General features: G+C 35.2%; 1 protein-coding gene across 2 annotated transcripts; it reads left to right on the top strand.

Moving 5' to 3' along the window:
• Positions 1 to 1,128: 1,128 nt before the first annotated feature.
• On the top strand, positions 1,129 to 25,740 carry LOC150100776 (uncharacterized). Of its 2 annotated transcripts, none has more exons than XM_090401829.1 (2): positions 1,129 to 1,370; positions 24,040 to 25,740. In XM_090401829.1, the coding sequence occupies exon 2, from the start codon at positions 24,346 to 24,348 to the stop codon at positions 25,348 to 25,350; it is 1,005 nt and encodes a 334-aa protein (XP_090257955.1). In that variant the 5' UTR covers positions 1,129 to 1,370; positions 24,040 to 24,345; the 3' UTR covers positions 25,351 to 25,740. The 2 variants fall into 2 exon arrangements, with proteins under 2 accessions (XP_090257955.1, XP_090257956.1); XM_090401830.1 differs by lacking the exon at positions 1,129 to 1,370 and adding an exon at positions 22,214 to 22,270.
• The last annotated feature ends 711 nt before the right edge of the window (positions 25,741 to 26,451 follow it).

Genomic DNA, 26,451 nt, shown 5'->3' with positions numbered 1-26,451 from the left:
CCGCTCAACTGGAGCATCCAAATCAACAAATGGTGACGTTTCTGGCATCACTAGTGCAGGAAAACACGTAGGGCGGCCACCGAAAATGCCTGACTGGACAGGAGGGTGGTAAAACGGGTGGCACTCAAAAACCGGCTACAATAGGCACAGACCATCCATGATGAGCTCTGGAGCGTCAGTAACCATGGTGAGCACTAATGCTGTACAAAAAGAACTCCATTTACTGGGTTCCACGGAAGAGTAGTGACACACAAGCCGAACATCACACCAACGAACGAGGCGGTTTGGTGCAAAGAGCATGTGAACTGGACGATGGTAGAAAACGGTACTCTGGAGCAATGAATCAAGTTTCACTTGTTCCCAGTCTGATTGCAGGGTGCAGGTGTGGAGGCAGCTTTGTGAACGCTTGTTACAACAGTAAAGGTTTGTAGTGGAAGAGTAATGGTGTGGGGTGCATTCAGCTGGTTTGGAGTGGAACCTTCATGGAACCACGGACTGGTCGTTGTCTGTGGTTCCATGAAGGTAGCTCAGTACCTTGATATTGTAGATAATCAAGTGCTGCCTACACTGTGGAATGTTTATGGAGAACGGTCCCGTTACTATCAAGACGACAATGCCCCATGCCACAAAGCTTCAGCTGTTATGGAATAGTATGAAGTGATGGGTGTTAAACGACTGCCCTGGCCTGCACAGAGTCCTGATCTCAATCCCATCAAACGCCTGTGGGACGAATTGGAGCGGCGTTTGAGGTCCAGAGCAGCACGTCCTCGATCTGTCGCTGAACTCAGTGCTGCTTTGATGGAGGAATGGAAACAAATTCCGCCTGATGCCTGCCGCACATTAGTGGAACGCCTCCCTCAAAGGGTGCAGGAGGTGATCAAAGCCAAAGGTAGACATACCTGGTATTAGGGTTCGCCAGCTTGGATCAATGGTAAATTGCTAAAGTGTCCGGACAATTATTAGTAAATAGAGTATATGACCTTAGATAAATAGTAATCCATGTGTTTTTTTTTTTTTTTTTCGTGTTTTATTTAGAATCCAAGAACTCCTTTGGAGGTTGACGTAATCAGCTGTTTGGTGTTACTTATTCCACTAGGGTGCACTGTCGGGATAAAATATACCAGGAGATGAAACCTTGCGGGGGAAAAAAATGTGATTATTTTTGTAATGTATTGTCATCTAGCATTCTGGAAAGAATGTCTCCTGTGATATCTGTATTTGTCAATTTTCAGAGAAATGCTAGATACACATATTAACAGCACTATGTATTTAGTCCGTTTCTGTTATGAATATAGTCAATGAGATCGCTTTAGCGTTTACAAAAGTTTATCGTACAGAGAAATAGTTGATATAATGCTCTGCATTGAAAGGTATGTTAATATGTTCATTTTAAAATATGTTTATTTTGGAATTCTATCATACATGTTGCATACCCAGTGCTGTGATAATTTGTAGGCATATGGCATTTTGTGCAAATTCATCAATACGGTTTCTTATATTTGGTGTAAAGCGATTGTTTGTGAGCTGTTTCTATTACAGTTAAAAGAAAACTCACGAAAATGTATTATAACATACGCCTCCACTGAGTCATAAGCCCATTCCCATTTAATCAATAATATATTTTATTTTAAACTGCTTAACACTTCCACAAAATCAACTCCTTTCTCCACCAAACCTTTACACAACTTCTTTTTTTACTCTCACCATCCACTCTTTTTATTCCCCCCCCTTATTAATTTGACGAATGCCTCTTACTAACTTAAACATGTCATCATCATCCTCCTGAATTGTCTAAAGCATGTTGAGTCTACCATAAACAATAGCTTTCCAATTTAATTTATCTGCAGCTAAGTTATTATTTAAATTTCTGTACAAGTTCAGACCGCGTGTGTATATATATATATATATAATATATATATATATATATATATATATATATATATATACACGTGGTCTGAACGTATATATAATATTAAAACCTTTTTATTTAAGTAAAAAGGTTTTAATATTAAAACACGACTAGTTTCGGCTTGTAATAGCCTTCATCAGGTGACATTATAAAAGAAAGAAAAAAGAAAAAACACTGAAGCTTAAATAAACTATAAATAACATAGAGTCTCTATACATAATTGACATTAAAATGTTGTGGTTGTATTTAAAGCTGTTCTTTCATTTGTTGTATTGCTGGGAAAGTATGTGCTAGTAGCATCTTGTGAACGCCAGTACATGATTACAGCCGAATGACTATCTGGGAGGTTGTAGCTCAAGTTATTATTTAGATGAATAGGATTGAAGATGATTTCCCTAGATTCCACGATTTTTCTTGTTAGTTCATCATTGCAACGGAAGATGTTAGTAGATTTTTCCAACAGACTGTGTGACTTTGGCTTTCATCATTAGGATTAGCCGAGAAAAGGATATGACTTGATAATGCACTGGCTCGCTGTCTCTTGTAAGTAATGTAGAAGGTATCAATTCTCTGACATACAACCTTTCAAAATATCCTGCCAAATACCTCAAAAGTTTTTCAGACAAGTCGCCATCCTTTATCAAGAACACTACAGAATTTGTTTCATACATCAAGGATATAACAGTTAATGAAGATGAAATCATGGCTAGCTTGGACATAACTTCTTTGTTCACTAATGTCCCAACAGATGAAGTTCTAACATTACTTAAGGACAAGTTATCCAAAAAAATGTTAGCCTTGCTTACACATTGCATCATGTCCTGTTACTTCAGATTTCAAGATACTATATACAAGCAAAATCATGGGCTGGCTATGGGTAATCCTTTATCCCCTGTACTCGCAAATACTTAGAGGATTTTGAAGGCTAAAGTTTGGAAACGCTATGTAGATGATGTCCTCATTATTTGGAGCCATGGACATGATTCCCTTATGGTTTTCCTCGAACATCTCAATAGCTGACATCAAAGTATTAAGTTTACTGCTGAGCTTGAAACAGATAATTCCCTGCCTTTTCTTGATGTCAAACTGACCCGCTCTTCTGGTAAACTCAAAATATCAATATATAGAAAGCCCACACATACCAACAGATATCTGTATAGTCAGTCCCATCACTTCCCCCCTCAATAAATAAGCTTGGAATAATTTCCACCTTGGGACATAGAGCCCATTCTCTTCTGGATGACCCAAATGAACTTCTTACATAAATAAACCATCTCAAGACTTCTTTCAAAGTTAATGGATATTCCAAGAGAATCATTGAAAGATTCCTTCTTAATCCTCCTAGACATCACTCAGAAGAAACAAATAGATTCAAAGGCAATATATCTATTCCTTACATAAGTACAGTTTCACATAAATTAGCAAAAGTTTTAAGAAAATACCATATCAGAACTTTGTTCACTCCACTTCCAAAAATCTGTTTCTTAATAAGCCATCCAAAAGCTTGTCATCATCATCATCTTAAATACCCTGGTATATAAAATATTGTGTGATTGTGATATTCCTTATTTTGAGCAGACAGACAAATCTGTCGAATTGCGTAAGGAAGAACACATGAGGGACATTACTTATAAGAGACATTGAGCTAGTGCATTATCAAGTCATATCCTTTTCTCGGCTATTCCTAATGATGAAAGCCAAAGTCACACAGACTTCTGGAAAAATCTACTAACATCTTCCATTGCAATCATGAACTAGAGAGAAAAAAACGTGGAATCTAGGGAAATCATCTTCAATCCTATTCATCTAAATAATAACTTGAGCTACAACCTCCCAGTCTTGCTTTTCATACCACTTCCACTGGACACGATGTACTCTGGCAAAAAAACCACGATGTCATACATAGAAAACAACAGTTATATAAGAAAATTTAAAGAGCTAAAATCAGCTAACGCCTTTTTGTTCCCGTATACGGAGAATAGGCGAGGCCATTTAGCCCTATCTAACTTTTGGAGACAGAGTGGGCAGTTCAATCTCCACTGGTACCAATCAGAGATAGATGGCCCAAGGCTATCACTAATTAAGCGGTACACAGTGAAGAGAGACGGCTCAAATGTGCCGCCATCTCGTGGTCACTAACCCTAACACGATATATTTAATGTCTGAAATAATGTGGGTTCTACGGTCGATTTTCTTGAGTTTACGGGACGAAAAACCCGAGTTTCCGGGAGTAAAAACCCGCTTGCCCATGCCAGAGATCAACTAACTCGGGAACTGGTTGAAAAAAGGCTTAGAAAAATTTCCTCTAGTCGCCGACTAGACTCGAAACCAAGTCTTCCTTCGTGCGGCCAAGTGCCGTGGTGTGCAAACGCCACATCCACTGAGCTACACAGGCTCTCAGAAAATTTAAAGAAGCTGCTAATATGCTAAAAAACTAACCCAATGCAATAAAAATCAAGGTTTAATTCTCCATCAAGTGTGGTCAGCTCTAATAAAAAATCTACCTCAATCTGAGCTCGGACTGTATGAACGAGAACAAGAACACGTGACATCGTCCAGTATTGTTCAACGTCAATAACGTTTTCTATCTGCATTCTGTTATTTGAGTTTTATGAATTGTATTTATTAATTCTCTTGTGTAAACTTTAAGTTATACTATTTACCCCCTGAAGATGTAAATCCTACGATTTACGAAACTTGTCGGGAACTATTATTTCAGTGTTTTATATAACTGAATAACTGAATAAAAAATGTGGTGTAATCGCCAAAATATATCTTTTGAAACAATTAGCCACGGAAGTCTATGCGTGCAGCTACAACCACAACGTTTTAATGTCAATTATATATAGAGACTCTCCATGTTGTTCATAGTTTATTTAAGCTTCAGTGTTTTAGTGTTTTTTCTTTCTTTTATATGTCACCTGATGAAGGCTGTTACAAGCCGAAACTAGTTGTGTTTTAATATTAAAACCTTTTTACTTAAATCTCGGGTTTTAGTCATTCAATTCTTTAAATATATATATATATATATATATATACACACACACACACACACACTCTTGATGTTTTCTGGCCATTTCCTTCCAGGTCTTCCTGGTGGTATCTTTCCTTCTGTTCTTACATTCTGGAGAACTTGAGGAAATCTTTTAGTAACTTTTTTCTTTAATGCTTATTACTGAAATATGGTAGTGTAATTCTTCTCTGATCTCCTTATTGGTTTTCATTTCTGTCCATCTGTTTTATTTATTTACTCAAACACTTGTTTACCAAGCTTGCCGATTTTTCCTTTTGTTTGATGATCCAAGTCTTTACACCATAAAACTGTGTGAGAGTACCATTGAGCTATATATTTTGATTTTAAGGTCTTTGAAGAGATAGGGATTTTGCCATTTCGGTCATGGTAAATTACCCTAGGTAATTAAATTTAACCTTTTCCAGTTTATTTCCTTTCACTTATAGTTATGTTCTTCTTGGTATCTACGTATTGCCATTGTTTTGGTTTTAGTAAAATTTATCTACATTGCGTAATCCTTGCTGTTTTAGGTAGGTTTTTAGTCATATAGATTGTTTTCCTTATTATCTTTAAATGGCACTACAGTTTGTTACTCCAAATTTTATTGTTGACATAGTAATTTTATAGTGCTCAAGGATGCTATTGAGTATTTTTCCTCTTTTATTTTATTTTATTTATTTTTTTTGTAACTCTGAAATTGACATTCCTTTAATCTCTGACCATTGCCAACATCCTAGAGTGCTGATATTGTCTCGGTGACTCATTGCTGATCTTCTCTAGTGTTTCCAAATCAGCACAATCAATGTGTGGTCTGAGCAATGCTTTATACAGCATAACCATCTCTTTAATTTTATACTTGTAAAAGTACTCCTTTTCATAGCAGCAATGTGATGTGCAGCCTTTGCAACATTTTCCCTGTTCTTTATAAATATTACCTGTCAACTCTGAGATCTCCAATCTCATCCACTTCCTGAAGCATAGTTCCACCAATACACTGTATACCCTTGTCGCTCTGCACTTCACAGTGCAACATCTTGTCCTTATTAAAACTGCAGCCTACTTATTCGTCCAAGCTAAAAGTCTATTCACATCTTCCTTAAGACAATTAACATCAGCTATGCTCCTTATAATTTTCCCCCCAAATTTGTATCATCAGCAAACAACTGAAGACCCCAGTCAATCCACATGAAATGTAATTTGCAGCAGGGCCCAAGAACAGACTTTTGGGGCACACTACTAATTACCTTCCTTAGATGCCAGCCCATCATGCATAACACGCCAATATCAATCCCTCTAACCAATCTATTATCTGTTCCTATCCTCTTCAGCTTTTACACCAGTCTGTCATTCAGTAATCTATCAAATGCTTTTGCATAGTCCAAGAATATTTCTATATATGAATCTTCCTTTATTCATCACATTTGTTACCTTATAAAATGCAAATGGAATGCTAAAACAAGACCTATCCTGTACAAGCCCATGCCTGCCATCATAAAGAATCCTGTGTCCATTAGCCCAATCCTGTATTCTGTAGGCTATCTGTTGTATATCTGCAGCTGTAGCAAGGTATTGGAGAGGTTGGATAGAAGTAGACTTAACCTACCTTTCCAATAACTTGCTCACAGCTGCTGACATACATCAAATATATAAAATTCATCCATGATCTCTTCCAGGTGTTTATAAAATTCCTTGTTCTTGCAGTCTGAACTATTATGAAACTGGACATAATGCTGAAATAAGAAAATAAGATTACATAAATTATATTTGATTTCTTTAGCATTAAAAATCTGGTCTAACTGACTGACATATCTACTTTCTTTGATTTTGGAAGCAAATAATGTTCCATCAGTGTTTTCATATTTTGAGGGGTGTTTTAATCTTTCACTGTTCCTTCATTGGCTGAATAATAAGAATGATTCTGTGCCATATCTCAAAGGTTATGGGAAGTTATCCCAAAAAGGAACATTTTCTCCCCCTTAATCTAATATTTATGTGACATTTTTGCTAATCTCATCTATTCCAGTTGTCTTAAATGTTGAATATTGTCTTTTGATTGTTTGTAGTTTTGATTTCTTGTATTACTTCTTGAATGATATTAACCATTAGGTTAACAAAATATTATTACAGATAAATGAATGGAGTTCCAAGGGTTAGCATTCCATACTCCACTAGTGTATGTAATGCAAACTTTTGAAACATATTTGAAATATTGTGAAAGACTACAGTATCCTTTGTAATATATTTCCCTGCTAACATAAGTGAAAATTATATTTTCAAAAAATTAAACTTCAACTTTTGTAATTTCAATAATTCCATCATGTCATACCACCATTTGTTTTTCGTTAGTAATGTTGTTAACCTAATACAAAGTTTTCATTTAGTACTATCATATACCTATATATGCCCATTGAGGATACATATCAAGAAATTGATAATTTCAGTAATTACATATAATACTACAATACCCACACAACCCTACTTACATCATATGATACATCAGTAACCAGATTGTTACTAATCACTATAAAATTAGTATAATTATTGCACAGTCAAACAATTGCACACAACAAAAAAGAAGTAATGCTAGAGAAAACTGCAGATGAAAGCAAAATTAATGAATCTCAGAAGCTTGAGTATGAAACTTCATATTATTGGAGGAAAAAAAAAGGAAGAGTCATTTGCATTTTTTCATTAATTTTTTTTATTAAAGTTTATAATTAAAATACAATGGATAGTATGGTTTATAAATTAATTATTATGATTTATTCATTTATATTTTTTATTTTTGTATAATGGTGGGCAGTAGATGCCATTGGTGTAGATGATAGGTTTGTTGTAGTTGATGGATTGAGTGGTGGAGATGGAGAGCTGTAGAGTAGGTGCCCTCCCTCGATGAGTCTTTGGACTCCCTGGAGGTGTCACATAATAATAATTTTCTTGAAAAGAAAAAAGGCAAGTTCACATTTTTTATATATTTTTATAGGACACCATCTGTATACTTTATAATAGCAACGAAAAATATAATTAAAAAAAAGGTTCCCATTGCTTGTTGTGAAATTCACTTATTGTGATGTTTTGTGGGCCCAATAAATCACAATAACCAGATGCCCACTTGCAAAACAAAATGTACAGCAAGAATTGCTGAATACTAGCTTAGTCTAGCCTGGTTAACTATTATTACTATTAATAGTATTACAGACATCTCCATGAGGTCAGAAGACTTGTCATGGGAGATCCATGCTAACCATTATTCACGCAATACTTGTCAGACCTCTCCTTAAGCTCATTCTCTGTCAGAATACCCAACTACCTCGAATAATCCTTTCCAGTCATTCCCTTAGCATACGTTCAGTCTTTGCACCCTTAACTACTATTACACATCCTCCAGAGATTACCCCCTAGTTCTCTCTCTCAAAAAATTTCATTTTGTATCAGTCTTATAGAACCCCTTTAGTAACTAATAAGTTTCTATCATGTCACCATGTTGATCACTCACTTGATCACTGTGCAGATTTGGTCACCTAGGTGACCAAATCTGCACAGTGGTCGAGATGCATCCATCATATTCATAAGTTATTATCCTTCTTTATAAGGTTATCTTTGCTTGTCAGTGTATTCGTCAAAATCCAAGTGATCCTTTGAGCTGTTTTTGCAAACCTTTGCAGTTTGCCCTCTGAACTTCAACTCTAATAAACAGTCTGGGAATTTCAAATGGCTTATGTTCTGAAATTGTTCATGCTGTTGTAAACCTGTTGCTATTAGTGGAAGAGGAGATTAAGCCTTGTGTTTCCTTGATTATGATGCTAATGATTGTGCTTACTGTTTGAAACTCGAGTGCTGATGCTGTTTTTGTAGTTGGTAGAACTTAAAGTCCCAACATTCGAATATCACAAATTTTGGTTAGTAGTTAGTTCATAACCAAGGAACCAAGGAATTATAGGGCTAAGTGCCACCAGTAACTGTGGGACGCTAAACTTACCAACAGAGAGAACTATTATAATCTACTTATTGTTGATATACCTTCAGTGGCTGGTAGAGATTGCAAATTTATTGACTTTTTCAATTACATGCAATTTGGTAAAATTTTTCATAAATACCAGTTTGCTAGTAATTTATATATTCAAAAAAATTATATTGAAAGGCAATCAATAAATATTTATCTGGCCAGCAATCAGAAAATTGCTGGCTGGATAAAGAAAATCGATAAATATTGATAAAGAAAATCTGCCGGCCTGGTTCGCCGAGTAGTTAGTGTATCCACTCTCCAGCCAAAAGGCTGTGGGTTTGAATCCCACCACAGGCATGGATGCTTGTGAAGGAAATTATGCTGGTGGGCATTAGATGGCGTTGGTGTAGGTGTGGTTAGCTGTAGTTGGTGGATTGAGTGGTGGAGACAGAGCTGTAGAGTAGGTATTAAAGTGAAAGTTTAGAGAACACAACTTGTTGAAGCTGTGGTTCCCTAAATATGAACTAATTATTATAAAAATTAATCTAGCAGTGGAAAAAAGTTCTGTCAGATTTCGCACTTGTTAGACTTGTTATTAGACAATCAGAAGCCATTTTTAAATATTTTCCTCTTAGTTTTCTTATTGTCAATACATTAGTTCTTTTTTAATAACTTGTGTTAGATCTCTAGTGCTTTTTTTTATTATTTATTTTTGATTTGGAGCATCACAGGCTACTTCAATTTTCATTATTACCTGAATTTTTTTTTTTTTTTCATTGATAACTCATGCTCACGGAACTGAATCCGAAGTTGTGGTATCTACAGAAAATCACTAACTTCAGTTGACATTTTTTTGTTAATTATTATTATTACTATAAAGGCTTTCCACTAAGTCCATGATCTTTGTTATTGTATATTTGTATATATTGTATACATTATATTTACTAATATATAAATATATATTGTATATTTGCTAAAGGGGAAATCTATTCTATGCTATCATGCATGCTACTACAGTAGAAAAAGGGTCATCAAGAATCCAAATTCTTAAAGATAATAGTTTTAGTGAAAGGAACTGTATTATCATTTGTTTTTTTTTCTCCCCACTTTTTAACCACCTTACTGGCCATAATAAATTTAGTTTAATCCTTTATCCAAGTGTGAGCAAACAAAGTTTGCGTCTGAGAATATCTTCAGTACTGGGGTAAGGTAGTACAACACCAGACAACTCATAGCAAAGGTGGAGCAAGCTAACATCACTCCTATCTCCGTATCTCCCATGATGCGAAACACATCTCCTTGCGGATATGTATAATGTTATGCATTAAGGGAAGGGCCACTACCCAGACTAGTTTCAACTTTTATTGAGGTCTCTTCAGTGGGAGCCAGGCCCAGAGGTGGAGATACCAGGCAGAAGCAATGGCAGGTCATCTTTGCCTATAGGAGTTGCAAAACGGTGTGCCACCTTTTTATTAAATTACTCTGGATTTAGAGAAAGATGTTGAAAGTTTATTATAGTCTAATCAAGTGAAAAATAAACTTTCAACATCTTTATCAAAATCCAGAGTAATTTAATAAAAAGGTGGCACACCGTTTGGCAACTTCTATAGGTAAAGATGACCTGCCATTGCTTCTGCCTGGTATCTCCACTTCTGGGTAGTGGTCCTTCTCTTAATGCATAACATTATACATATCTGCAAGGAGATGTGTTTTGCATTATGGGAGATACTGAGATAGGAGTGATGTTAGCTTGCTCCACCTTTGCTACGAGTTGCCTGGTGTGTGTTGTATACTACCTTACCCCAGTCCTGAAGATATTTTCAGGTGCAAACTTTGTTTGCTCACACTTGGATAAAGGATTAAACTAAATTTATTGTAGTCTAACCAAGTGAAAAATAAAATTTCAACACCTTACTGGCCATAATGGATCAAATACACATCCTCATATGCTTCATATCCATCATATGTTTCAATGTAATATCAATGGTATTACAATTTTAATATGCACTTCGCATCCATGATAAACTGGACGTGTATATATATACGTCTTGGCCGGTAGTGTGGTTAATAAGTGAATATTGTGCTATTATTTCAAACACATAGCAAGAGATGCAGGTGTCTTAAGCAGTACTTGAGGGAGGGAGACATTGTGATGATACTAGCAGGTTACATAATTACAAATTATGTAACTGCAGATTACAAAATTAATGTATTAAAAAAACTGGGAAAAAAATTAATTAAAAAAATGAAAATACAGCCCCTTTAACTGAAACTATTAACATTAAGAAATTGGATTCTTGATGACCCTGAAGTGCCTCAGAACACAGAAATATAAAATCTGATAATATTAGAATGTTTACAGATTAAAAGACTAATTTGAAGGAAAATTGTTGATAGGAAGTTAGTAATGATGTAACTTTTCATATATTGTGCTATTATAAAAATCTGTACGCACCCTGGGAATATAAATCAGGAATTTAATGATGACCCCCTCTAAATTTTCACTATTTGACACAATATATTCACTGCTATCTGAATGATCAGTCAGAACACAGAATCCTGCAATATAACTTCATCATTAATAAACAGTTTGGATACTTAAAAATGTTTTCATGATGGATAGGAACAAATGCTTCCATCGAAACCAAATATATGTTGAAGAGGTAAAAAAAATTTTTTTTTTTTTCTGGAAACCACTAATTAAGAGATTTAAACTAACCAATACTAAAAAGCATCTGCATATATATGTAGCTTAGTGCTGGAATGAAATTGATCTTGCAGTGAAAAAACATCTCTTCCAAAAGACAGCATACTTCACAGTGCATAATGTGAGGAACAAGCAGCCATAACACCCACCTTAAGATGTAAGACCTTCTTTCACTGCAGTCCAGTGGAGTATACTTTCCAAAGCATAGGATAGTGATCAATGGGAATTTCAGACCATTCTTCCTCTAGGCATGTCATGAGATCCTGGACTGTTGTGGGGGCATACATCCTTTGACCTCACTGGATGTTTCAGTACATCCTGCAGATGTTATGTAGGGTTGAGATCAGGGCTCTGTGGAGGCCAGTCAAGTGAGGGATGCTCATGTCCACAAACCATGCTGTTACAGCAATAGCCTTATGAATTTTTCATTTTATGGAATGAGAGGGCATCTGTGGAAGTTAAGAATTAATGCAGTTAAGAAAGAGGTGCAAGCTGATTTTTCTCTCATACAATGGTATGACTATTCTGACTTGCATTTGGAGGTTGTGAGTACAGATAGTACAAATGAATTTAATTATCACTATCGCTATCACTACTTATCACTCTCACCACATGATAAGGTATCATGTGGTGAGAGTGATAAGTAGCCTTCCTGAATGAATCTGACTCCCTGCACTTCCATCTCAGTATGGTATCACTAATTGTTGACCTGGGATGGCCTAATTTGTCGACAATTTGCTGAAAAGATAAGCCTGCAACATGGCATCCTATGACAATGCCTCTTTTAAACTCCGTCTGTTCCCTTCTCTTAGCCATTTCACCTGGACAGATGCACTGACTTCAGAGTATCATATTCCTCCAATTTATACTATCTACAAACACATTGTTCATTACATGGCACAATGAACCTTGCCCGTTGTGTGTCCATTGACTTCTTTCCTTAAAGAAATAATGTGTCACTAATAAAACAGAAATTCGAAAAGGCACAAATACACCTGCACATATGGTTATTAGTTAAATTTTATTTGCCATCACTTTCTGACAGCAGCCGCATTCTTTTGTGAGAGACTGTAATGAAATCACTTCCATCACTTGAAACACTTTGACCATCCTGTTCATACTGCAATAACAAAATGTTTTCTTCAGTAAAAGGAACTAAATTAGCATTAATTTCCAATAATTCTGAAGGTTGATTTTTTTTTTTTACCACAAGCTCTGTAATTAATCATTGAGATCCTGTTTTGACTAGATCTTTATATAATTCTTCATATCGCACCATACATGACTCCAATTCACGTTTAAACTGTTCGGTTCATTCAGTATTTGGATTATGTGTAAGAAAATGACTTTTCAATTTACTAGCCATTTGAAGCCCTGCTTTAATTAATCCTGCAGTAAGTGGAATCTCTTCATCATCATCATCACTTTTTTTCTCTTTCATTGAGATTCTCAAGAACAGCCTCTATTATTTCATCATCACTAGCAGCCTTAGCAACCATAAATTCTTCAATATCTGCTGATGAAAAATCATCAAATCCTTCTCTGCCAACTGCATGTGCTAATCTGATGATATTGGGATATTCAGTTGCATGCAAAGGTACAGGGTTTTTCTTTTTCACACATTCTGGCAAAGTAGCTTTCCAGCATGCATTAAAAGTTGATGGTTTCAATTCTGATAACGGCAACTTAGCAAGTTTGATGCAATCCAAAATAGAAAATTTTTTCCACACATCAATAACTGTCATCATAATTTTTTTTTTTTATCTAGTTTATCCAAAATGTATTGGAATGTTTGTAGTAAGTTTTGAAGGTAGCGATCACACCCTCGTCTAGTTGTATTAGGTGGCAGAAAACAAAATTCCACATTCAGGTGTTCTAAAACAGGATGGCCAGGTGTATTAAGTTCAGATTTTTTTCCCATCAAATAGTGTTAACTTCTGAAACAAAACATTGATGGAACCATTTATTAAAAAATTCTTTTGTAACCTAACCTTTTTTGTTTGCCTTCCAATGCACTGTTAACCTGTTAAAATCCAACACCTTTCATTGCTTGCAGTCTTAGGGATCGATTAATGAGTTATTAGTTAAATTTTCGTTTTAATATACGATCTCCTGAAGTATTGCTGCAAAATAATAGTCACATGATCCTTGCTGCTTTAAAGCCACCAACACTCTTGTGATTTTGCTATATAAGTTCTACTTGGCATTTTTTTTCCCCAAAAAAAGGCTGGTCTCATCTACGTTCCAAACTTGATCAGGAATGTAGCCACTATTTTCAATAATTTTAGATAGTTTTGAAAGAAAGTCCCTAGCTGCCGGCTCATCTGCAGATGTGGCTTCTTCTTCTTTTTTTTTTTTCACATTATGAAGTGCATATCTTTTGAGAAATTTTGTAAGCCAACCCATGCTTGCAGAAACAGACAATTGTTCTTTGATGTTGTTGGCTCCTTTTCCTGAATCTGTAAAACCGTAACTTTCTGTTTGATGACCTTTCCATCTAAAGGTATTCCTTTTTGTAAGCAATCTTCTATCCACATCACTAGTGCCTTTTCCATCTTCACTTTTATGTCTCTTATATATGATGACAACTTGGCACCTAATTTTGTTCCACAAAGAACAGATTTTCTAATGGTCTCTTCATTTTTCTTAACCGCTCTCACGGTAGCTCGTTCAACCCAAATATTTCCCTTGTTGAACCTTCTTTTGCTGCTAAATGGTCTAAAATTTGGATCTTAGTTTCTAAAGAAATAGCTTTTCTTTTCTTCTTCTGTCTAACTGAAATACCTGACATCATGATTAATGGGGTAATGTTATGAAAATATCTGAAAATAATAATTATTATTATGTGACACCTGCAGAGAGTCCAAAGACTTATCGAGGGAGAGTGTGCCAACAGCATCGAATGATCGCTTAACTTTTTTCATGAGCCATTAGTAGCAGAGGCTCTACCAATCAATCAACCTTTACGTGTACAAAACTTCAAAATTTAATACATGCCTGTATAACTCTATTGGATGAACAAAACTTTTATGAACAAAACACATCTTGTGTTTTGTTAATGAAAGTATAAACATTTCGAATTGTAAACAGGAAATGATTGTTTAGCAAACAGCTTAACTCCTTCCAAGCAGCTTTATATAGACTGGCCTCTCGTAACCGACCAACTTTGAGGAATCGCATAGCACTCTTCTGCTTCCAGAAACCATTGGGAAGTGAATATAACAGATCATCTGTCAGCTTAACTTCAGGGAATCATAATTACAAAAATTGATTTTTTTATTGTCACCACAGCTGTCTACATTCTGTAGTGTAGAGTAATCCCTGATATTTAAAACATTGAGGGGGTTCCCCAAAATTCAAGTTTAAGTACATATGTACTATTCTAGGAAATGATAATTATAATGGAAATACTCTTTTTAACAGAACCAAATTCAAACAGAAATTTTAAAAATAAGCACCATTTGAACTGTGTTAAATCAAAATATACCATGTAAAAATAGAATTGCTTTTGTTTTCTAAACTATGTTATTTTGAAATCATGTAAAAAAAGCCATTTAAAAGAGAATTAGCTGTGTGTGTGTGTGTGTGTGTGTGTGTGTGTGTGTGTGTGTGTGTGTGTGTGTGTGTGTGTGTGTGTGTGTGTGTGTGTAAAAGTTGGAGAGGATCTTTAAGGTATGTAGATAAGGGTAGCTAATTTTTTTGGGTTATATAGCTTTTAAGAATGCCTGAGATTTTTTTTTTTTCAAAGATCCCTGAATTGGAGGAGATAGCAGTGGATTTTATATATATATATAGCCAGCCTGGTTGGCAGAGTGGTTAGCGTATCTGCTCTCCAGCCAAGAGGCTGCAGGTTCGAAGCCCGTGTAGGCATGGATTTTGTGATTGTCTTTTCCCAATATGGACTGGGTCACCATGGAAGTAGTAGACCCAAAATCTCCTGCAATGGGAGAGGCCTTCACCCTGCAGTGGGTAGAAAAATAGGCTGTCAATTCATATATATATATATATAGATGGGAACTGTGGGAGCTCTACTCTAATTGTCTGGAATTTGACCTTATGACCAGACCCTCTGAATTATGCAGTGCAGAGCCACTGCAGAACTTTTATACTTCCATATTTGAACATTTCTAGTCAAATATCATCTGCTTTTCCATATTTCATGTTTTTGATGGTTTTTTTCCTTGAGTATTGATATGTATGTGTATGTATTGGCCACTTTGCATTCCTCATGAAAATTTTCTACCAGTGTTCTGTCACTACTTGTTTCATTTAAGTCTTTCAAAGTGATTACTCAGGCATCTAGGATATCCTTATCTCAGTTTTCATGTCACCTTTGTCATCTTTTTACAGTACTCAATCAATTCTAAGTTCAGTCACAAATTCAATCTCAATTCAATTCTCCATTTCTAAGCTATTTTAATAGCTTAGAAATGGAGAACATCAGAACATTTTGCCACCTACCTGATATTTATTTTCTATATTCTTACTGAAGTCTTTCCATGACTTGTTTAGCTTATGCTTTAGCTTTTTGCCAATTTCCTGAATCTTAGCTCTCTTACATTTTTCTCTATATTCTTTTAGGATATCCATCCATCCATCTGGTCATTGGACATCAGCAGATGCTGTATGGTCATTCAGTTGCTTGGTGATGTGCCACACCAGTCTTTACCAGGTGATCTTGTTGTATGCTTTTCTGGAGGCTTGAACTTTCTGAAGATTAGTCACTCCAGACACATCATCTTAAAGTTCTAGCACCCATCTGTTTATCTGCCTTTCAGTATATGATATCCTCGACAGCCTTCCATAATACCACATCTCAAAAGCAGCTATCCTTTTCCTATCAGAATTCTTTAAGTTCCAAGTCTCACATCCATAAATTGCTCTTGGAAAAACAGCTACATCCAAAATCCTTAACTTTGTTCCTGTGGAGATAGTTCCATTCTTCCAGATTTTAGACAAGTCTGACTATTGTTTTAGTCATTCCTATTCTTCTAACGTAATTTGGATCAGCAATTCTTCACGTTAATAATGGATCTCAGGAGCTTCCCTGTCTATATTTCCTTTCAGAACCATAATCTTCATCTTGCAAGGACTGAGCTAAAGTCCTCTGTTCTTACTAATCTCTAACTTTGTCAAGGATATCTATGCTGAGAACATCGTGCATGTAGCATTGGATGAGCTTAAGACAGGATAAATGGATCTCGATTGATCAGTAATCTGAGGTATGCAGATGATACAGTACTTCTTTGTAATGACAAGGAATAGCTAGGACATTACAAAGAAGTACTGTATCATCTGCATACCTCAGATTACTGATCAATCGAGATCCATTTATCCTGTCTTAAGCTCATCCAGTGCTACATGCACGATGTTCTCAGCATAGATACTAAACAAATGAGGAGAAAGTACACATGCTGTGATTTGTCTTAAGGCAAAGGATCTGATCTCTGGTACCCTTGCCTTTCCTAAAACCTGCTTATTCCTCATGCATTTCTGCCTCATGTTTGGCCTCAGTCCTATCTTTAACTACCCAACCGGCAATGACATGTATATACATAAAGATGCGAAGTGCATATTAAAATTGTAATATCGTTGATATTACATTAAAATATATGATGGATAAAGAGGATTGACGTATTTTATCCATATTGATGGACATAGTTAATTGCTTGCATGAGAGATTAAACAAATCGTTTTATAGTTCTTGCAATCCTTCATACTCCCTTCTTGTGTACTGGTATGAAAACTGCTTTCTTCCTGTCTTCCATATCCTTGTAATCAGTTATGAAACACTCTTATCCCTCCATTCCCTGTAGTCTTAATTAACTTTGCTGGGATTCTGTTTGCACTTGGGACCTTATTGTTGAGCTGTCTAGCTGCTCTCAGATCCGCACGCCTAAGTGGAAGCGGTTTCAAGTTGAAATTTTGCTGGTGAGAGGGCTCCTCCAAATTTTCTTATCCTCTCTGCTGTACAGTTTCTTGCAGTATTCTTTCCATCTGTTTTTTTTTTTTTTTTTTTTTTTTCCAATTCCTCCAAATTCTCCTCCATTCTTGTTTTTGATATCGTTCAATTTAGGCTTAAACTTGTGCTTTAAGTTGCAAACTAAATGAAACATCCTTTTATAATTATGCCTCCTCATGTGGAACTCTATTTCTTCACATTTATTACTATAAAAATATATAGCTTGGATATCCTATCCTTCTCATCCATCTAGGATGGGTTAAGACAGTCTCCCACCCTAATGAGGAGGTTACTGACTTATTAATGCAGCCTGTTTGGCACTCCTCTGCTGCATCCCCTAAGGGCAATATTCATGACTGTATCCGTGTGTGTTCACGGGGCCGGTTTGCCTGCTCGTGGAATGAAAAAACCCAGATAAACTGGGGGAAAACCTTGCTGTCGCTGTCCACACCTAAGACTGGCTAACTTGGCTATGGCTGAGGAAGATCCTTAAGCTCCTCACGTCATTGACGGGAATCGAACCTAGGACACTCCTTCCCCAGGCATATGGTTCTGAAGCACATAGTGACTAGGCTAACCACGCAGACCCAGCTTGGATATAGAATGAAATTTTGAACAGAGTGGGGAAGTAAAGGTCGTTTTTCCAAAATGGGTAACTTATCTAGATCCAGAGAACAGAAACATTCTGAATGTGGAAAGGATTAAAATCTTGGACCTTTCAACTCATTTGTCATTGTAGTGCCAAAGTATATGAATCAAGTTGTTAATGGCTGAGAAGTGTGTGTTATACTAGAAATGAATGTTAAAAGAGATTGTGATCTGAATTACCAAGAGGTGCTATCAACTCAACTGTGTACCAAACATAGCAACAGCCACTTCAGTTTCCCATTAAGCTAGACAGTGCTGTTTCGACAAGCCATGAACATCATCTACCACCTAGTAAGTCTAAATGGCATTTCCTCCAACTAGGAAAATATCTTTTTATAGAAGGAATGCTTACTGAAGTTCCTAGAATCCCTTTGAAAACAGGACACACCTCAAGAAGGGTTGACTAGGAGAGATTGTATATCAAACATTACTTTTGTAACCAAAGAAAGCTTGTTCTTCTCCTTTGAGAAGAACAAATGAGATTCAGGCCAACTAGAGGTTGTCAGAATGGAATCAAAATTTCATTTTAAGACAGTTGAGAAATCATGGGAATATAACAGTTCAATACAGTGATCGATTTTTAAGATTGGCATATATTACAAGAAGAAAAGAGAAAAGCTGTTCAGAATGCTAGAATTGTATAGTATAAATCGATCACTGTATTGAACAGTACATAGTGTATATTTGAGTTGTAAGTCATCAGAATTGAAGGACATACAAGAAGCTGTTTGATATTAGATGAGATGTGCATATTATCTCTGCTGTTATTCATCATCTGTATGAATCACATTATGAAAGAAAGTAGGATTAGACATGCTATTAAAATTGGAAATATTCAACTTGGATCTTTACTTTATGCATATAGATAGGCTGGAATTATTTAAGAGTTATAAGATCAAGTTTTGAAGTGTTTCTAAGACTTAATTGGATAATTGGTATATAAATTTAGTATGAAAATCAGCCATAAAAAAACAGACTATGAAAATTGACAGGAACATTGTGAAGATCAGCTGCATTCTGAACAGGAAACATACAGAACAAATATTGCAGCTATTTAAAGTACAATTTTTAGTGAAGATGACAAATTAAATATGGAAATAGACAACAGAATTAGCAAAGCTGCTATGGTAGGAAGTCAACTAAATAAATTTATATGGAATAAGAGAAAATATAGTCAAAACTGAAGTAACTGTATACAAGACATTGTTCAAACCAGTATTAATATGTGGATCTGAGAGATGAGTTAGAACTAAAACACTTGATCAAAAGGCTGCAGATCACAAATATTAAGAGAGAGAGTAAACAGATGGTATCACTGGCAGAAGCATATTAAAAATGAGGATATGAGGAAGGGACTTGACATTATTAGCATTCAGGCATGTGAGCAGAGCTAATTTAAAGTACTGTCACTTAAACAGAATGGGAGAGAGGAAAGGCTAGCAAAACAGATGTTTGTTACTGGGATGATTAGAAAAAGACCCAGAGGAAGACCAAGATCTAGGTAGTTTTATACAGTAAGAAGTGCCTTGGAAGGCTGAAATATTAGTTCTAACTATATCTGAATAGTGATAAATTAATTTGGAAGAAAACTGTCATAGGAAGTTAGTAATGGAGGAAACTTTTCATGTAGTACTATCATAATATCCTGTATAACCCCCTTCCCCACAAAGGTACATATGAGAAATTTCATGATGATTGAAAAACTATCTGTTGACAAAAAAAAAAAAAAAACTGTGACCATTATTCTCCATACTCTTGAATTTAAGAAATTTTGAACATATTAATCAATTTGAAACAATATGATTAGTTAGTTGTTTTTTTTCCCTTTCCAGTAGGACATTTTTATTGGGAAGATCATTTGAAATTATAATAGCTGAATAGAATGTAATGAAATTTGGTATTTATGACTTATTAAATGTATGCATTCATTTCAATTTTGGTTTCTATTAAATTAGCTGTAGTACAAAAAAATAAAACATGTATATTAATACATGGGGGGGGGGGGATGAATTTCAAAGATTATACTCGAATTTTTGAATTTCTTTTTAAACAAAAAGTGCTAGCTTAGTTTTTGTCCAGCAGTTAGCATATCTACTATCCAACCCACATGCTGCAGGTTCAAACCCCACTTTGGTCATGGATGTTTGTGATTTTAAGTGAGGGAATGAATTTTGTTGTTTGGGAGTTGAGACTACTAATCCATTGTTCGACTCAAAAATTGTAGAGGAGCTTTTTGCCACTTCCTAAGTTTGCACAGACGGTTCCCCATTCCGGAAAATCGGTTAATGCAAAAACTGTGTTTTGTATCCTTAGGGATTCTTGTAGAAAGGCTTATATGCTGGTTAAACATGATAACTAAATACTTAAGGAATTGACAGCGTACACTAGAAATATAAATTAAATCAACTTTAATATATACTTTCCGATATTTCACCAACGTCATGTTGCCATCTTCATGGGAACTTGGGATAAAGACACGTGCATGCAAGTACTACGTAACAGCAAATGAGAAACCTTTGCTGTTATGTAGTACTTGCTGAAATTCTTCTGATATATGTTTCCCAAATTTGGGGCAGTCTCATACATCCAAATTTGTTGAGGTTTGGCACGTTCCTAAGGGCTGAGGCTGATTCCATGAATAGTCTTTCATATTTGAACCTGCTGCAGTGTATTACTGTGGCTTTCTTCCAACTTATTCTGTAGTGAGTATTCAGAGCATGGTCTGCAAGCCCAGAGTGTCTGTACTGGTGAAATCGGATGTAGTCCTTGTGTTCTGAGATTCTGATATTTGCTGTCCTACCTGTTTGGCCAAAGTAGGACAATTTACAGCTGCAAGGTAGGTCTAGGGGAAGTGGTTGGTCTTTAGTGGAGCGGATAAAGGATGCCAATTTTCTATGTGGTCTGTAACAAGAGGTCATCATGTTTTTTTAGGATTTTGTTGATTTTTTCCGAGGTGCCTCGGATGTAGGGAATGGTGATGGATTTAGAGTAATCTTTTTTGTGAACGGGGGGAGGTGGGTTGTGGATAACTGGTTTTAGTATTTTTTGGATTTTTTTTGGGGGGGGGGGGTTAGCCATTGGCTGAGAAAGTGTTAAGGATGTGATTTAGTTCAGTGGTTAGAGCTTGGTTATTTGAACAGATTTGGAAACATATATCAGAAGAACTTCAGCCTAAAGGCCAAGAACACCTAATATAGCCAGCCAGGGGGCACCATCAGGACTTTAGGAAAACGGTAGCTTCCTCGCTTCGTTTCTCATTTGCTGTTATGTAGTACTTGCGTGCACGTGTCTTTATCTTAAGTATCCATGAAGATGGCAACGTGACGTTGCCGAAATATCGGAAAGTATATATTAAGTTGATTTAATTTATATTTCTAGTGTACGCTGTCAATTCCTTAAGTATTTAGCTATCATGCATCCTTAGGGCCTTAGCATTAGAGGATTTTTTTCCCATTTCCTAGGAGAAAACCTCTGCTTTTTTTCGGAGCTTATTTTTCTCTTTAATTTACTGAAACTTTGTGCAAGCACCTTCACGTTTTTGAGATAAAGTATTAATTCTACAAAAATAACCAAACCTTTTTTTTTTTTTTGTGAGATGAATCATATTCGCGAAATCCATTCACCACCCTGTGGCTGAATCTTCTGACTCCGTGGAGACACCTGTTGTAATAATAATAATTGTTAATTATTAGGTGATTATTTCTACATCGCCTTAAACTATACGAATCTGAAATGGTTCAAAATACGTAGGTAACCGGTCAAGATTTCGTTGCGAAAACGTCTATTCATAAATGAGTATTTTTAATATTAATTTTGGGATATATAATCACCGGTGTCTGATAACACAAAATCACATCCGGTTAACTGTTCTTAGAGCGTTCGACTTTAATAGATAAGGGTGCAGAATGCCTTCCTATGTTCCGTCTCAGTCGATATATCATATCCTGTCAACTGACTACTGTGTACAAGATGACGTCATGCGCACACAGAAGAGATTTTACCTTCATTTGATCGCTCCATTTTTCTTATACTATTCCTGTCAACTTCTGTAGTGTTCTGGTTTTTTGCCATGTGCTTTTATGATGGTAAGCAAGCATGTTTTTTCTCAAGATACATATCTTTATATCTTAATTTCATACATATGATAATATTTAACTTCGATTAGTGATTTCTGTGAATTTTCTTACAAATCTGTTTCAGTTCATAACAGTTTTGGTTTCATATTACGAAATACACACACTTGCGATAATACTTCATTTGTCACGTTATTTGGATTTCAGCCAGCTTATGAAAGTTATAAAGAGTTATGAATCAGTATATAAACCATTTGTACATCAAACCAGGATCCAAATTATGGTATTAAAAGATTCAGTAACATTTAAGTTACTAATAATTTCTGCAGGAAATATGATATGATACCTTCTTTACAATGAAATGAAAATCAATTGAATTATGTATATTATTGAATGCAGTAAAACACACTCACGTGTGATTTTTTTTTCTTTTTTGATATTTACGGATTAGTGTTTTAATTCATTGAAGGTATACCTGATTATTTTATTCCGGAAATAGTAATCTCTGTCCATTATGTTATAAACATTGGGAAATAAAATGTGATTTTCTGTAAATTTTATGTAGAAGACCTGTTCCTGTCCTTTTATTTTTATTTTATATGTAATTGCATATTCATTTTAATTGGATGACTTCTTCCTGTCACCAAATGGATGAGTATTAAAAATTATTGTTAGGTGTAGGTTTAATGTAAGACGGGAATTGTTTGTTGATAAGTGTTCGTTGGTGAATAATTTAAATTCAGGAAGGGATATGAAAGATGCTGTATGTTAACATGCTACTCAAGACAAAAACCATATAGTCCATGAAAGAGCCTAACTGAAAATAATTTTTTGGTGATAATAGTTTGCCTTAGCGCAATTAGTTGAAGCTAGCTTATCCTATCAGAATTTTTCTGTTGAGCTGCAGGTAATTTATTACACAAATGCAGTATATTGTAATACCTAAGTGTATTATTTCAAAATCAGCACAGTATTTAGCAAACTTCTGATTTCAAAAGAAAAAAAAAAGGCTTGACAAATTTTAGTGAAAATCATGAGTATCAGATTTTTATCGAAATCATCTGGCAGCAGCCAGTAGGCACTTGGTATCCATTAGTACTTTGTTACAAGATGCAACTAGTTGAAATTCACTTCTTTTAACACTTTCATTGCCGAGCTGAAAATTGGAATTTCGTGTGGTGGCCAAATTTTTTTTATTGTTTTCATTTAGTTAGCGACGTCCACGCGATAACGCGTGATCGGCCGTTTGGTGAGGACTCGCATCGCGTGATCGCGCGATATCGTTCATTGCCAAGCTGAAAATTGGAATTTCTTGTGGTGGCCAAATTTTTTTTATTTTTTTATTTAGTTAGCGACGTCAACGCGATAATGCGTGATCGGCCGTTTGGTGAGAACTCGCACCCCGCGATATCGCGTGATTGGCAATGAACATGTTAACATGCATTTACTTCTAGCATAGCAATGACCTCTTTATTGAAATGATCTAGATTCAAACATCTAGGATGCAAGGAACATTTATAAGAACTTTTCAACAAGTCTCATACAAAGGTATGGGTTTCCCTTGCAAATTAGGTTAATTTGGCAGAGAACATGCAGCTTAGATATACTGAGAGTTTACAAAGTTAGACATAAAAAAACTAAGTTAAATTATTTAGGCCATTTATCCTAATAAATTAAAGGAAGATAATTTTGTGGGGAATGAGAAAAATTTTAAAACTAAAACTTTGCTAGTATTATTTGTTGATATATTTACTTTAAGAAATTTTCTTTTTCTTTGACAGATTTTAAAGAGTATCACTGAAGATAGGACTTCATTTTGATATAATCAGCTACAGAATGCACCAAGAAAGTGTTTTTTAGCTCTACAAATATCTATTAAGAAAGTAGAAAATCTGATATCCTAAGTAATTTGTGAACTGTCATTTTCATGTTTTAGCATGTTTTATAACATGCTAAATTGGAACAGGTCTTTGCTTTCTGAATTATTACTTGTGCAATAATGGAAGTATCTATACAATTAACAGAAGATATATTTTGATGTTTGTGGCAATTATTATACATTTAATGAGCATGAAAATTCTTACAGAATGATCCGTTCAAATGAAGAGGCAAACAATTTTGACAGTTTGGTAAGACAAATTTTAGAGAATTCTGATGTACCTTTGTGCAAGGTGATTAGCAATAGTGATAAACCACACGTGTGTGATACCTGTGGGAAGAAATTTTTACATAAACGAAGTCTAGTTGAGCACAGAAAGATTCATACCTGTGAAGTACCTTTTACTTGTGAAATATGCGAAAAGAAATTCTCACGCAGAAGCTATCTTACAATTCACAAAAGGATTCACACAAATGAAAAGCCCTTTAAATGTGAAACATGTGAGAAGAAATTCATATTAAAGGAGCACCTTGTTGTTCATAGAAGGATTCACACAAATGAAAAACCTTTCAAGTGTGATACATGTGGAAAAACTTTTTCAGCATCTGGAAATCTTGCTCGTCACAAGTGGATACATACCAATGAAAAGCCTTTCATATGTGAGACCTGTGGGAAAAAAGTTGCAACACCAGGTTTACTTGCTGTGCACAGAAAAGTTCATACACCTGAAAAACTTTTTATCTGTGAGATATGTGGAAAAACATTCATGTCTTCGGGTCATCTTACAAGACACAGGAGTATTCACACGAAAGACAAGCCATACATGTGTGACACCTGTGGGAAAAAATTTTCTCATTCAAGTGGCCTTTCTGAACACAAAAAGATTCATACTAATGAAAAACCCTTTGCCTGTAAGATTTGTGGTAAAGCATTTTTGCTTTCACAACGTCTTGCTGTTCATCAAAAAGTGCATACAAATGAAAAACCTTTTAGCTGTGAAATTTGTGGAAAAAAATTTAAACATCAAGTAAGCATTGGATTGCATATGAGGACTCACACAAATGAACGACCTTATGAATGTAAAGTGTGTGGAATCAAGTTTCGTTACAGGGAAAATGTTGTGGTACACAAAAGAAGGGCTCACATGAACAGTGATTATATTGTGCCAGAATATCTTGTTCAAGAAATTGATCCTGATTCAGTAAAATTATGATGTCTTAGAGAAATAAATGAATATAAATAAACAAATATTTATATATAAATATAAAATAATTCATATCCACAAAACGACTCATTGCAAACCTATAATATATTAGTATCATGGGTGATACTAATATATTATAGGCAGCAATGAAAATCATTATTGCCTGATCCGATGCTATTTGTTCACTCATCGTATGACTGCTTTTACCCTAAATTGATCGTGAAGATGATGCACATTTGTCTTGTTCCGGATCCATCTACAATATGAGGACCTTTATTTACTAGCTTTTGAAATAAAAGTGAGTTATCAGGTCTCATACAGACGAAGGTTTTTTCATTTGATGAAACAAGCAGGCCTGTCCTACTAAATAACTGGTCTCATATACCAGCAAATCTTATAATATTCTTTATAATTGCTGAGCCCACTTTGTATTTATTAATTGCAATATAAATTAATATATTTAAAATGTAATAAAATCACTTTAGCCCTGAATTAGGTTTAAACTTGAAGTAATGGTAGAATAATGTATTTTTTCCTTTAATATTTATATTTTTAATGACATTGTCAAATATTTAAAAAACTTACCTTAATAAATGTTAGACCAGTTTTGAATATTGTTGCATGTTTTAAGAGCATGCTCCAGAAATGAATGGTACATGCTTGTTCAACAAGAGCATTGCAAAGAGAAGATCCCAAAGGAGTGGAAGGAATTTAGACATCTTCTATTGCACAAGGGAAGCAAAGGATGCGTGGAATCTAACTGGAACTTTAAAATTAAATGCCACCTGGAACTGAGATCTGGGATTTTGCTAATTACAGCAGTATCCTTTACGTGGATCACAATGTAGTATATTTCAGTTTTGCAAAGACCTTTGACAAATTGCATGTAATGAGCTTATTAAGTGAGGGCAGATGGAATTTGAAAATAGCGAGTTGGACAAAAAAGTGCTGCCTTTTATAGATTACTGCATGTTATATAAAGAAATAGCATCCAGAGAGAGAATGGTCACTAGTGGTATGCTACAGTAGGTATCTGTTTTTAATGCCTTATTTCACTTTATCACAATTTTGTGATATGCAGTTATTTGCAGATTATGTGAAGATCAGTAA

Source organism: Typopeltis vanoorti, chromosome 12 (assembly GCF_054136105.1).
Source record: "Typopeltis vanoorti isolate ZY-2024b chromosome 12, IOZ_Tvanoo_1.0, whole genome shotgun sequence".
NCBI classification, from domain to species: Eukaryota; Metazoa; Arthropoda; class Arachnida; order Uropygi; family Thelyphonidae; genus Typopeltis; species Typopeltis vanoorti.
Note: the sequence above shows the minus strand (reverse complement) of the source record. Positions and strands in the feature narration are given on the sequence as shown.